Source organism: Panthera tigris, chromosome B1, assembly GCF_018350195.1.
Source record: "Panthera tigris isolate Pti1 chromosome B1, P.tigris_Pti1_mat1.1, whole genome shotgun sequence".
Taxonomy (NCBI): Eukaryota; Metazoa; Chordata; class Mammalia; order Carnivora; family Felidae; genus Panthera; species Panthera tigris.
In genome coordinates this window covers 77,810,045-77,825,223 of record NC_056663.1, presented here as the reverse complement: position 1 = coordinate 77,825,223, position 15,179 = coordinate 77,810,045, and the positions used below count along the sequence as shown (strand labels likewise).

The window sequence follows — 15,179 nt, the reverse complement described above, 5'->3', positions numbered from 1 at the left end:
GGGAAAACCAGAATTATTATGACTTTTGAGACACTTGCCTCTTTTTTTTAAATTTTTTTTTAACGTTTATTTATTTTTGAGACAGAGAGAGACAGAGCATGAACAGGGGAGGGGCAGAGAGAGAGGGAGACACAGAATCTGAAACAGGCTCCAGGCTCTGAGCAGTCAGCACAGAGCCCGAATCGGGGCTCCAACTCATGGACCCTGAGATCATGACCTGAGCCGAAGTCAGACGCTTAACCAACCGAGCCACCCAGGTGCCCCGGGACACTCGCCTCTTAACCAGTAATAACACAGGGGCACCTGGGTGGCTCAGTCCATTAAGCGTCCAACTTTGGCTCAGGGAATGATCTCACTGTCCATGAGTTCGAGTCCCACGTTGGGCTCTGTGCTGATGGCTCAGAGCCTGGAGCTGCTTTGGATTCTGTGTCTCCTTCTCTCTCTCTGCCCCTCCCCTGCTCTGTCTCTCTCAAAAATAAATAAACATTAAAAAATAAACCAGTAATAATACAAATACTGGTGATACTAAGAGTACTTATTAACTATCCTTTTTATTTATTTATTTATTTATTTATTTATTTATTTATTTATTTTTGGCCAGATGTTGTGATAAATTCTTTAGAATGTTTTTTTTCTTTCAACTCTCACTACAAATGTATGCAGTTGGAACTACTAAAAAAATTGTTAAAACTGAAAAGTAGAAAGATTATGTCCTCTTTCTGGTTCCACCGCTAGTAAACAGGGAGCGAAGATTCAAACTCATTCTAATTCCTACTCCCATGCTCTTAATCACAAGAAAAGGATAAGGCAGATCCCCAGCCTGTTTTGATTAATCAAAATCCAACTACTTAGGTTAAAGATTCCATAGCTATTTACTAACTTCCCAAATACTTAGGATTCTAGAATCTATGGTCTAAATCTTTTTATGATAAGCAAATCAAACACAAATTACATTTTTTGCTATGGAGATATTAAACATAAATATTCTCAGGGCACCTGGGTGGCTTAGTCAGTTGAGCATCTGACTCTTAATTCCAGCTCAGGTCATGATCTCATGGTATCAAGCCCTGCATCAGGCTCTGTGGTGATAGTGCAGAGCCTGCTTGGGATTCTTTCTCTCCTTCTCTCCCCACCCATCCCTTGTGTGCTCCACCCCCGCTCTCAAAATGAATAAACTTAAAAAATTACATTCTCAAAAGTTATAAATTCTATGGACTCTGGAGAATGTGCATGCTTACTCTGATAGCTTTAACTTCCCAACCTGCCCCTGCTATCAGCCCTGAAGCCATATTTCTTTGTCTTTGAATCTTTCATATTGATTTGCAAATAGTATGCTTTCAACAAATGTTTGTTAAATTAGTGAATTCACATTTATAAGTGTCTATGGGCTTGAAAATAGATGGAGAAGCACCAAGTATCAATATGTTTTGAAATTATATGACCATGTGTGCTTTTGTCTGTATTATGAATATCTTTTGTTTTTGTCTTATTACATATATAATAAATGATTATTGTAGAAATGACACAAAATACTGATACATTTCGTATAGGATATATGTGTATATACAAATAAAGTGGGCTTATGCTGGTGCACTGCCTTTAATTTTTAAATTTCTCTTTTGATTATCTATCAGCTACTATTCAACAACAAAACTTTCTAAACAATACCTAATATTATTATATGGCTAGTTTCAAGCTTTCATAGACTATTTATGATGCGGTTTTCTGGAGAGGAACATGTAAAACCAGGTTTAAATCTTCCTGTGAAATAGTTTAAGTTTCACTGTTGTGCCAGTGAAGTATTCTTGCCTTGAAAATAAACAAAACAGCTCAAAAGTGAGATTTTTTTTTCCACGTATGATATGTACACAGATTTATGCAAAAATTCTATTGGTAAACAGCCAAACAAAACAAGGTCCCTTCATTATGAATGCAAGAAAAATAATTAAACAATCATTTAAAAACCCATAAACACAGTGCTCCTGTGCATACCCATACACACACACACACACACACACACACACACACACAGTCTCATTAACTTCAAACCACGAGAAATTAATTACAGATTCACTGCTAATGAACATATGGGCTAAGTGCTGACACTCAACTGGTTTCAGTTCAGTGATCACAGAAACAAAGCAATGCTCACAGACGGATGGTGGGGGAAACGTCAGTGAGTGGGGGCCAGGAAGCAAGATTCCTTCATAACTATGGAAAGCAGTTCCAAAATATTCAGACAGAGGAAAAAAGGGCTCCAAAATTCATCCCATGTTGAATAGGAACAGACCTTCTCCATCACTACCACCTGCTGTCTCCACCTCTAGAAGAAACTGAAATGTCTTAGGGAGGGAGAAGCTTGAGCAGAGGGGAGAGGGTAGAGAATTGGCAGAGAACGAAGGCTTAGGAGTAAAGAGATACCTACCCCTTAGAAAATAAAATGGGCAAAGAAGAGAACAGAATAATAGTGTGTCTAAAGAAAAGAGTCTCAAGCTAGAATCAGTTACCTACACAAAGAAGTCCTGAGTTAAATCAGAGGTTAAGTTACTGAGAGATTGCAGAGAAATTAAGATAGTGATACTGTAGGTCCTTTTCCATTTAAATACACTGACAATTTGAAACACCTCATGAAGATGCAGATCATGAAGACACTTGCCATTAATATGCTGAGTTACAATGTCAAACTCAAAAGAAATGGCAGCAGCAGGATCAATGTCACTTTATCTTCAGAATTCTTACCTCAAGGAAAACAGAAGGCAGCAATGTCGGACTGGGGATCTATTAGCAAGATGTGAAAGCTAGTGATACCACCTGGAGTTATAAAATAGTGAATGCCACCTCTTATATTGCTTGGGATGAACAAATTCCTCTCCCATTTCTATTCATGTCCAGAATCACCAGCTCATTTTTCATCACCTGTGATATATGCATTATTCATGATTCAATATTTATCAATTCATATTGGTGATTCTTCCTATTGAATCACTCTCCTATTCTTACTCATCTGTTTTAGATCCACTGAAAATGTCTTAATTTGCCTATGAGATGGGAAAATCCTAAACATCTTGTGCTTATGTACATTACCTATCTTTTTATAGTTACTTCTATGAAAATATTCTCCAGCTATTTTAACTTCTTTTGGAATTAGGTGCCTTTATTAGTCTTCTTAGATCTAGAATCGTTTTCCATCAGCTTATATAACCTCTAACTCTATGCTGATAAGGATTTTAGCTTAATATGAGTAATAATAAATTCATTTAGTTTCTGGATTTGATTTTCATCTTCCTGCTTATCAGAACTTTACCAGTCTTCAAAAATAAATCAGACACTGACTTTCAATTATCAACAGTTAGGCAATAATAATAATTAGAGAATCTAATTTATTATACACACATAACATTTTTAAGAGATGTTACATAAAAGTATGCCTAGAAAACCATAATTTAAATCTTGTAAATAGACACTAAGTAACAAAGCATGATGAATCCCGTACTACCATGTCATTTTATTTATTATTCTTGTTGTAGAAAAGAAATACAGCTCTAGCTAATACCCTTCCCAAGTAAATCTTCCAGGGCACAAAAGAGTATAATTATATACAGATCACTATTGTAATAAATAAGTTCACCTTTTACAAATTTCAATGACTAGTTCTGATTGAAGGGGTGTCTAATTATTACTTTGCTAATGTTGAGAATGTATGGTGTTATAGGTATGGCTTTTAAAGTATGGTGTAGGGTAAGGCTTTAAAGTTTAACTGCTTGCATTCAAATCCCACCTTCTTAGCTTGCCAACTAAGTAGCTGTGCCTGGTTTCCTTTTTATGTAAAATTAGCTATTTGCAGAAAAAATCATTTTCAGGACTAAGAGACATAATGACATGATTTATATGAAGTTTTCAGAGCCTTTAATCTGACAAGCACTCAAGGAATACTGGTACCATTACGTTGATAAATGACTTTAAAGCAAGGGAAACAACCTGTTCTTGAAAGGGAAGTGTGTGTGTGTGTGTGTGTGTGTGTGTGTGTGTGTGTGTGTGTGTGGTGGGGAAGGGAGTCTAGGAACAAAAATTGGACCATACAGCCCCTAAGATAGGGGTGTTGCCTCCATATTATGTACAGCTCATGGGTTTTATCACCATACTCCTTGTGTATATTAGGGCATGGGAATGAAGAGAAGAACTCTTGAATTAAAGATAAGAGAACATCTAAGTTGGGTGGCTTTACCATGTTGATTAGACACGTTCTCTAATCCAGGACCCTTATTATCACAGAGAGTGAGATCTCAATTAAGTATTTAATGATTTGCTTTATTCTTCTTCATGTCTCTATATGGATGTTTAAAATTTGTCATGGACAGTAAAAAGTGACCTATTTTCTCCTTTAGCTCTGGTGACCCTGCACTTTCCTAGTTGTCCTCCCAGAACTCTGGGTATTTCTTCTGTCTCCTGTGTGGAATTCTCTCCCGTGCACCTCAGCTTGTGTGCCCAATCCTTTTCTTTTTTAAATTACTCTTTCTGAGAAATATTCACCCTCTTAGCTTTATCTACCACCTAAAATCCCTGCAATGATATATTGAGCTGCCCTCTTACCATCCCCTGGATGTCTCACCAAGAGTTCAACAACAACATGTCTATGATAAAATTTTATTTTCACATCTCAAGTCCACTTCTCCTAAATTCCCTCTCTGAGGGATGGCCTGCCATCCGTTCATTAGCCCAAGCAAGAAGCCTGGAATCTATCCTGTTTTGCTATCCCTAAGCACACTCATCTCATTGTCAGCCCAGTTCTAAGAGTAATGTCTTAACGCTTTCCCAGCCTTTCTGTCCTCAAGTCTCTTAATTTAGCTTTTCATCATTTCTTCTCCACACCACTAGCTACATTAATGCACTGATCATCTCTGAGTTTTCCTTCTTTCACATTGTTTTCCATCCCATAGTCCCAGAAATGGCTTCCTTATCCACAATCACTCTATTGCTTAAAATCTACTTATTCAGACATTAAATCGACACACATTTATTGAGCATCCACTTTGTGCTAGTCCCTGCTCTAGGACCCAGGAAAACATGGTGACCATGCCCTTCCCTTGATGATGTATATAGATAATTTTAAATATATATACACATGCATACACATGTATATATGTACACGTGTGTTGTATTTTTACATAGATATATATATATATATGATGATATACCTACAGATACATAACTTTCTTATGATAAAAATATGTATCTGTGTGTGTGTATATATATACATATACATATACATATATATATACATATATATATATATATATGTATATATATATGTATATGTCGCGGCCATATAAGAGCACCAAAACTGTCAAAAGTTTCCGTTTCAAATTGGAAATGCATTAGAAGTATTCTTATCTTGCTTGCATTTTCATTCACTCATCCATTCAGCAACTATTCTTTGGTGTCTCTTTAACGCCTTCATGATAAAGTTCAAACTCATTAGCATTACATACAAGTGCCTTCCTGATCTTATCTCTCTCTCTTGCTCTGGCTCTCACTCTCCCTCTCTCTCACTCTAGCTATATTTTCTGCCACTCTTTTATATATCTCCTATATTCTGATCATATGTTTTGTGTGTCCTATAATCTTATCTGCCGCCTGAGATTTGACATTCCTCTCCCTTCTACCAGGAACATCCTTTCCTGCCTTACTCATGGAAACTGAAACTCGCTTATTCAGAGTGACTTGTCTCCACTCACCTGACCTTTCAGACTATTAGAGACCCTTCGTTGTACATAAATCTATCCCACCAGCTGCCCAATTGTATGATAATTGTTTATTTTCTGATCTCCACTGTGAACTTCCTAACACAACCGCATCATATTCACTTTCTTACACAATGGCTGGTACATAGTAGCAATTCATAAATGTCTTCTGAAAGAATAAAAGGCAGAATGAATGAGTAAATTAACTACCCCACAAGCACTTGGGTCACATGCTGCAGAAATATTCAGAAGTTTGTAGAACAAAATGCTTTCATTTCTTCTTCTAGAAAGTTCTGGAATAGTGGTCTAAAGATACTATGAAAGTTTTCCTAAATTGAGACTCAAGTCAATTAAATTGTAACAAAATTACTATTTTGAAAGGTATATAAAATCTATTTAACATAATAAAAATACCAAAAGAAGTAGGAGAGAGTCGATCAAACTTTTTCTCCTAGACTTCATGGGCACAAATTTTGTAAATGATGAGACCGACACTTCTTTTTTTTTTTTTTTTTAATATTTATTTACTTTTGAGAGAGAGAGAGAGCGTGCATGAGTGGGGGAGGAGCAGAGACAGAAAGAGGGCGCCACAGAATTCGAAGCAGGTTCCAGGCTCTGAGCGGTCAGCACAGAGCCCAACATGGGGCTCGAACTCACAAACTGCGATCTCAAGACCTGAGCCTAAGTTGGAAGCTTAACTGACTGAACCACCCAGGCGCGCCCCCCCCCCCACCCTTTTTAAAAATTTTTTAATGTTTATTTATTTTTGAGAGGGAGAGAAACCGAGCAGAGACCCACACTTTTTAAAATCTCTTCAGTTCACTCAAAGGGCAGCGTGCCTCAAGATACTCTTTCTTGATATCCACCTTTACCTCATTTGCCTTAATAAAATTGGCAGTTCTGAAAACTGATAAAACCTCTGGGGCTCTTTGTATCTACTTTGCCTCATTTTTTTTTTCCTTAAAAACGCAAGTATCCTGAAAGCTCCAAACATTGGAAACAGTGTAGCTGTTGAGATTAATATCCTCTGACCAAACAATGTGAAAACACTGGGCGATACCCTCAGTTTTCAGGGGAGGTAACAGTAACCCCCTGCAGGGTCTGCGTGTTAGAGCCTCAGGGTATGCCACCTCGTTCTTCAGTTTTAAAACCAATGCACCCAGCTTCCTTTCTTTGACTATTTCCTCAAAAACTTGGCTTAAAAAAATTAGAATTCTTCAAATAAGAGTTATTTAGCATTACCAGCTTTGAAAGGCTGAGTCTACTGCAAATTATACTTAATGTTAACATAGGGAGTGTGCTTGAAAATGTTTTGTCGTGAGGCAACAAATATATGAAACTAAGAATGAAAATTATTACTTCATGCAGGAAATGGAAGATTTTGTATATGCATTCATATGTAATTTTATATGTAAGATGTTATATATGTATCTATTTAAAGCCAGACAACCAAACTGAATAAATAATGTATGAATTAAAATTCAATTTGACTTTAAACAATTATGTAATGTTCTGAAATCGTCTCAAGCTATAGGGAAGTTAAATTTCCATTAGCAAGGCCATTCTGTAATACTGCATTGTTCATTAATTGTTGCTTGAAGATTGAGTATGAAGTAATGGATTCTATGGCACTTACATAATATTTTATATTTGCAAAGTGCTTTGCAATCATGTGCCAGTTAAATGTTAACTGGCCTTATATCCATTATGGATGAGAATAAGAAATTCCTATATGCAAAAGGACAGATTATTGGAACTTCTTTAAATGAGACCAGAAACCCTTTCATTAACTACATATGTCCTGTAAATTATTGACCTGTCCACATCTTCCGTTTTATGAACACTCTTTGAAGTGAAAGGTTTAAAATACAACTAGTCATTCGTCAATTTTAATTCAGATCTTGGAACAGAAACTGCACTGATTCCAACAATCACATATTTCTCTCTAATCAATATTCATCCCAAGTTGTCAATCTACCCTGTATTTTAGTGCATGTTAGCACTAATATCTCTTTTCTTCAACTCTTTGTCCTGTACGAAACCTTTATCAGTCAGTAGAAATTTAATAATTTCTCCTGTCTTACTGGTCTTTGTATTTTTTTATGTCAAAGTCTTTGAGGCTCTTGCTTATTATTTAAAATGTGTTCAGCCTTCAATAGGATTAATGAATTTTTTTAAAAAATAGATTATATCCTCTCACTTTCTTCCTATCATATCATATTTATGAATACGGGAACTCTTCATAAATAATAGTTATTCTTATTAGAGATAATGTTCTTTAATATATTATAAAGATACTTTGCTGGTGGTAGTGGTGTTTAAGATGGTTTTAAATAAAACTGGATGAACTAAAATAAGGCATGCCAAGCCTCCCAAGTGGAAGAAACTCTTAGAACCCACATATCGTGCCTTGTAAACTCCTAACTCAAAATAGTCACTTACTGAGAAATAAATGTAAATAGAATTTATGCTGGTGTCTGCTTAAAAGGTAATGATTATAAAACACACCTACAGTTTAATTATACAATAATGAGGCCGATTCTTCAATATAAAAAAAAAGCAGAATGCTTCCATCCCTGACTGGAGTCAAGAACACTGAGCGGAAGGCACTGGAACAGCTCAAGTGACATCCCATAGGTACTGGAAATAGGGTAGGGCAGTAGATGAGCAAGGCAATTCCAGGTAAGGGAGAGGCCGCTGTAGAATCACCATAGTGACACAAGGGGCAGAACAGAAGCAGTAGGGGGATACAGAGAAAGCACTGCAGAAAAATCAGAGAGAGAGAAGACATAAAGTTAATTTTAGAGATTTTGGAATTAGGGTAGTGATGTCTGCCAGGTATGTGGAAATACAGAACAGTGCTTTGGGAGAGACACAGAGGTAGGGATGGGGAGTAACCAGTTTACAAGTCATCTGCACAGTTCTTTCTATGGGCCTATTTAAAAAAATTTTTTTTTGTTTACATTTTATTTATTTTTGAGAGAGACAGAGACAGAGACAGAGCACAAGTTGGGGAGGGGCAGGGAGAGGGAGACACAGAATCAGAAGCAGGCTCTAGGCTCCAAGCTGTCAGTACAGAGCCCAACGCGGGACTTGAACTCATGAACCACAAGATCATGACCTGAGCCGAAGTTGGATACTTAACCAACTGAGCCACCCAGGCGCCCCTCTATGGGTCTATTTTATTTTATTTTATTTTATTTTTTTAACATTTTATTTATTTTTTGAGACAGGGAGAGACAGAGCATGAACAGGGGAGGGTCAGAGAGAGGGAGACACAGAATCTGAAACAGGCTCCAGGCTCTGAGCTGTCAGCACAGAGCGCTACGTGGGGCTTGAACTCACTGACCGAGAGATCATGACCTGAGCAGAAGTCGGATGCTTAACCGACTGAGCCACCCTGGCGCCCCTATGGGTCTGTTTTAAACAGAGATTTGGGTTTGCAAAGTCAAGAAGTAAATTCTATGTATTACTTTCTAAATACTTGGCTAAACTTAGGGAAAGGTTTTATATCAAGTACACTATACAAGATACATAAGCAGAGAAAGATTCAAGGACATAAAATCACCCAAGTCCTTTTTAGGATTGCTTTCCACATAACTTTCGCTTTCCAACACCCCAATACAATCATTTTTAGGTGGCAAAGGCCTTTTCCTTTGGGGAAAAAATTAAGAGTCAAGGTTAGTCTCAGCGCGCAGAGTGTAGCAGCCCCCAACAGTGAGTTTTTAAAGTGTTTTCTTGTTAACCCCTATCAACGAGGTACCATACTTCCAACTCCCCAGTTGTCCTGCGTTAGGAGAAACAATGTTTTATTTTTATTAGCATTCTCTCTGTTCTCAGAGTTCTGTCCTAGGTCCACTTGTGATCTCTGAGCTGCCTGCTTTTTTTTTTTTTTTTTTTTTTTTTTTTTTTGCTGTTTTCTTTCTTTCTTTCTTTCTTTCTTTCTCTTTCTTTTTTTCTTTCAGGCTTGGAGAGAAGTAATAGAAAGACAAAACCAAAAAAAGTTAAAACTGAATATTTGTGCTACATGTTTGTGGCTGTGAGACTGTAAAACTTTTCCTAATCAGAGAAAAATCATTGCTTCTTTCCTGCCTTAGCTTTTTGGCCTTTGCAGCTGTATCTCTGTAATGCTCATTTGCATTGGCCAGCTTATCCTCAGGCAGTTCTGACACGTAACTAATTTCAGATACAAAAAAAGCTTTCTCAAATATTCATATTTATCAATTTTACCGAAGTAGTTTACAATTTTAAAGTACATTTAAACGGAGACTTCAAACAATTTAAAAATAAAGATGAAATGTTTTAACACAGGCAATATATAGCATATGCCCAATTCACATTTGTAACATTTTTCTAAATAAAATATCGTGAGATATTACAAAATAACTTGGTTCTTTTCTGTTAGGATACAAGTAAAAGGGGTTTTAATTTAAATTGTAGGGATGAACTCTGGGGCACCTGGGTGGCTCAGTCAGGTAAGCTTTTGACTTCCACTTAGGTCATGATCTCATGGTTTGTGGTTCGGGCCCTACATTGGGTTCTGCATTGGCAACTCAGAGTCTGCTTGGGATTCTCTCTCACCCTCTCTCTCGGCCCCTCCCCTGCTTGTGTGCTCAGTCTCTTTCTCTCTCAAAATAAATAAATAAACTTAAAAAAATAAAAAAATAAATTGTAGGGATGAACTCTAATGAGAAGAGCCAGTCTTAGGTTTAGGATCTGAAATAAATAAATAAATAAAAGTCTTTGCTGACACATTTGGGGCAGCCTGAGAAATAATGAGAGAATAAATTCACATCAGATTAAAACATTACTTAAAATCAGGTAGGATTGTTTGAACATTAAAGAGATTTGGGGGCAAGGGGATATATTCCACGTCATGATAAATAGCCATGTATATGCATTACTCACTATAAGGTGATGAGTCTCCCTTTGAATATAGTTAGAAAGTTTATTGAAGAATTTATTAGATTTGTGGTATTTTTGCCTTACCACTTGGAAGGCCTTGCTTCCAACCTGTGAAGGAATGCTTCTTATTTTCCTAGTATGTGCTAAGTTTCAATATCTGCTTTACAGCTTGTATTCTAGGTGCTCTGTGTGCCATACATGATTTATGGAGTAAAGATGAAACGTGTTGTAACACTTGATGTGCTAGCAAGAATTTTTGTATATCGTGTAAGTTATTTATACAATTTACTGAGACTAAAACAGATATAATACACTGCCAATTTAAATCTTTACATAAGAGAGAAAATATGTGCAATTTGTAAGATAGTGCTTGAAAGCTGTTACATTTGACACATTTCCATGACTGGCATCAATCAATTGTGGATTCCATGGTGCAAGAGTTTTCAGTTTTACACTCTCTCAATGAGTACACAGCAATACACAAGGCTTAATATCTTTTTTCTTCTTATAGTTCTCTCATTAAACCGGTCTAAGGCAATGCATATTTGAAAACATTTTTTTTCCTGGTGAATATGTGAGAGCAGCAACACAGCAATGTTTTCATTTATATCTCAAGATTTTACTTAATATCCAAAGCATTCATATGCAAAAATCAGAGAGCCAAACCAAGTGGCTGATGGAACAGGGGTGCTTACCCAAGGTTCTGCTGAAGAACAAGAACAAAGAACAAAGCTCTGAAGGCTGAACCAAGCACCCATGACACCAAAGACAAGTGTCCCCCACAGACAGTGTAGGGCTGTCAACTGAGACACTTCTCCCGCAGGTTTCCCACTTTATCCAGGACTTCACTCAACTCAAGCCATGAACTTAAAAGGGAAAGCAATTAGTGCTAGAGCAGGAGGAAAGGGTAGGAATGTGAGGCCTGAACAGAAAGACACATGACAAACAAGTACTTCATTGGTGAAATGGAGCCTATAAATAGCCAGAGGTAGCAAGGACAACCTGATTCATTTGGTGATGTTTTCCTTGGCTGCTGTTAGGAATTACAATTCTTTTCTCTGTCTGCTGTTAAGCTCCGGTGGGATGGACTAAAAGGGATATAGATAGGTTGGCAGATTTAGCAAAACAAAACAAAACAAAACAAAACAAAACACAGGATACTCAGTTAAATTTAAGTCTCAGCTCAACTATATGTATTTTTTACAGTGTATCTTTTCCCATATATAATGAGTGAAAGCACTTGTTGTGTATATGAAAATTAAAGTGGGCATTCTATGTTTTATCCAGCAACCAATAAATGGGGAGGAAACACGGAAGCAGATGAGCATATGTAAAAAAGAGGAGGGAAGAGGAGAGATGTCAAATCCCTGAGGTCATATCACTATTCATACATGAACAGCCTCCCATTCATCTTTATCTTCTATGGCCCTCCTCCATCTTTATTACAGGGCCAGGCTGAATATTCCTCATGGGTTCTCTTCTACTCTCTTAGAAATTTGAAAGTCTGTTTTGAGATAAGAGCCACAAATATATTTTACTACATTGTGTTTTTTCCAAACCATTTCTTTGTGAAGCTAAGCCTTGTTAAAACCTCCTCCTGATCCCCACACACTGTTTGAATTCTTCATCAACATACATTCCTTTCTCATACACATACAGTCTGTCTCCTGAAACCTAGAAATAATTGGGACCAATGAGAAGGGCAGCCTCCAAAGTGCCTTGAGCTCAGTGCTTTTACATTTGCCAAATGCTTTTACGAAAAAATCTTCAGGGAATTTTAACTTTCCCCATAAACCAACACCTCAGTTTTGCTTCTCATCTAAAATTTGCTTGTCACCATGACATATAAAAAACATATTTTGGACAACTCACTCAAGGAAGATGCTATGAAAAGATTCTATGGCATTCTTCAACTCATGGAGAGCAGGAAAACCTTACCAACCTGCACAGCTTCAGCCACCATGACTGATAAGATGATGGTGCACTTGGGAATTCCAGCCCAATCAGCAATCTAAATTGGATTTTCACTTTGTTCTCCACGTGTGTATTACTTGTCGATCATTACTGGGCCTTTGTGTAGCATGGTGCTATATCCAGAGGTATCCTAAGTGGGATCTACAGCCATGTTGGATCTGAGAGAACTCTTGGAAGCTAGGGGGTTAAGGAGAAGCACTTCACCATTTCTTCAATGAACTCATGCTTTGGCTCTTCCCCATGCATATAGAATGCAGCTCACATAGAAAGTGAGCGCATGCTGTTGTGATCTCATCCTGTAGTGGGACATTACTTTGTGTTGGCTCCCACACTTGAAGCAATTTGAATTTCTCAGCAACTATACATCACCAATTTTGACAGAATTTGCAGGTTTGTTCTTCACTCCAGACCTAATGGATGAAATGAAACTTGGTGAGCTCCCAGAGTCGGACAACCTTCAGAATGCTGAGACAGACCAAACGAAGGAAGAAAAGTTCTCCAAGACTCAGCCCTCCCCCAGCGCCTGTGGCAAGGTCCAGTTGTTTCAGTGAAAAGCCATTGGACTTTGTGAACCAGTAAGTGGTCTCTATGATGACAAAAGCTTCTGACATTCCAGAATCTTTTGTTCAGCCCTCGTTTTTCCAGCCAAAGAAGATGGCATATAAAGTATGAAAAATACCTGACCCTTACCATCTAGCAAAATGACTTGCATATGCAGATTCTCAATAAATATTGATTCATCTCTGATTGTCTCTAAGAGAAAATACATATTCTAAAACCAGTTCAAAGTGTTAGGGTTAGTTTCTTTGTTTTGGGGCTTGCTTTTATCTGTTTAGTTTAAATTCACCTCAACTTCTTTTAAGATTGGTATCAAATTATTAGACTTAATTTGTTCCTCTTGTACTTAGAATAACATCGAATAACATAGTTTTCGATGAATGAGCCTTCACATGTATCCCTTAGATGTACTAGTGTAGGTGCACTTTTCCTAAACCTGTCTGAAATATATACATTTCTTATTAGTATGTTCTATTTCTTCACAGGCCAGAAATAGCATGAAAACATCTCTTGTATTTATTTTTGTTTTATACACTATAATTTTAACTCTGCCTTTTCTAATGATTGTTATGTAAAAATAGATAAAAGCCACTGACCTAGATAAAACAATTTTTTTAACACTGAATATTCATAGTAGATTTTAGATCAGGTCCTTGTTTTGCTTTCTCAAATAAAAATCATGTTCAGGATGAACTCTAATAAACATCTGAATGGGGTAAAAATATTGTTTCTCATAACTGAGCTTTGTTTTCTTATTAGTTAAGCTCAGCAAGGATGGAGGGCAGGGCTGGCATGGTACTGATGTGTCCTGATGTATTATGAGACGTTACTGTGGAGCTCTATAGCCCTGGGCTGAGGTCAAGCGAAGGTGGAAGAGATGACTTCATACAAGCTCCTGCCAGAAGCTTGATATCCGATGTTGACTGCTGACCACAAGCCAAGTGAATTCACTAAAATTTGGACGCTGCACAAGTTTGGTGCCTCATGTGACTGTATAATTGGTCTTTATACCCCAGATTAAACTGCTTATAAGAGCAGAGGAATTGTCAGGGTGATACAGATTTTACCACAAAGGGAGAAAGATGCTTCGCAATATTCACAAACAACCCCACTGACCCAACTCTGAAGTGTACATATTAAGACTAACAATATAAATGACCTCATGCACATTATATGAGGTTAAAATTTAGAACTGAACTTCTTTCTTCAAATCATCAGATCTGTCCATGTAATTTTCTTGTTTATTTGCATGTTGCCTGTCCCATGATTGTCTGTTTTGTTCACTGCTATATGTATTCCTCAACAGACAGAAGGCTCCCTGGCCCAAAAGAGGCACTTAAGAAATTATGTATTAAAGGAATGATAAATGATGGAAATAAGAAACACCAAACTCAGGTTACTGGTTACCACTGAGTACAAGAAGAATGGAAATTAATTGCAAACGGTTACACAGGGGCATTGCCTGTATCTGTAATGTCTCCTTAAAGAAAGATCTGATGTAAATATGCCAAAACACTGAGTTTGGGCAAAAACAAAAAAAACAAAAAACAAAAAAAAACAAAAAAAAAACCCAAAAAACAAAAAACAACTCAGCCACAGTTAATGGGTATGACATAAACAGTTTCACAACTGGTTATAGCATATACCATGCAATTTAAAATTACATATGTTTTGATTCATATACAGGAAAATGTAAAATTGTATTTCTTATCTTTTAATGTTAATTTTTTAAATGTCTTTAGTATCATTTTTGAGAGAGAGAGAGACAGAGCATCAGTGGGGGAGGGGCAGAGAGAGAGGGGAACAGAATCTGAAGCAGGCTCCAGGGTCTGTGAACTGTGAGCACAGAGCCCCAGACACCAGGCTTGAACTCACGAACTGTGAGATCATGACCTGAGCCGAAGTCAGACACTCAACTTACGGAGCCACCCAGGCGTTCTTTGTTTTCTTATCAACTGTGTTATGTCTCTGTTTAGTCAGAAATGATCATGAAAAACACCT

The 15,179-nt window shown here is 37.2% G+C and overlaps 1 protein-coding gene across 15 annotated transcripts in view; it reads right to left on the bottom strand.

The window, feature by feature from the left end:
- Positions 1–15,179, bottom strand: part of IQCM (IQ motif containing M) — a 644,218-nt gene that overhangs the window by 42,008 nt on the left and 587,031 nt on the right. For 5 of the 15 annotated variants that reach the window (XM_042983793.1, XM_042983795.1, XM_042983790.1 and 2 more), the window contains one exon: positions 12,527–13,030. The exons of 8 other annotated variants lie outside the window; for them this stretch is intronic. Coding sequence is in view for 1 of the 7 variants with exons in the window: in XM_042983802.1 (XP_042839736.1) it covers positions 13,020–13,030 (11 nt within the window). In the remaining 6 variants the exon portion in view is untranslated. Of the gene's footprint in view, positions 1–12,497; positions 13,031–15,179 lie in introns of those variants that run through there. 2 more of the 15 variants (XM_042983808.1, XM_042983802.1) reach the window with 2 other exon arrangements.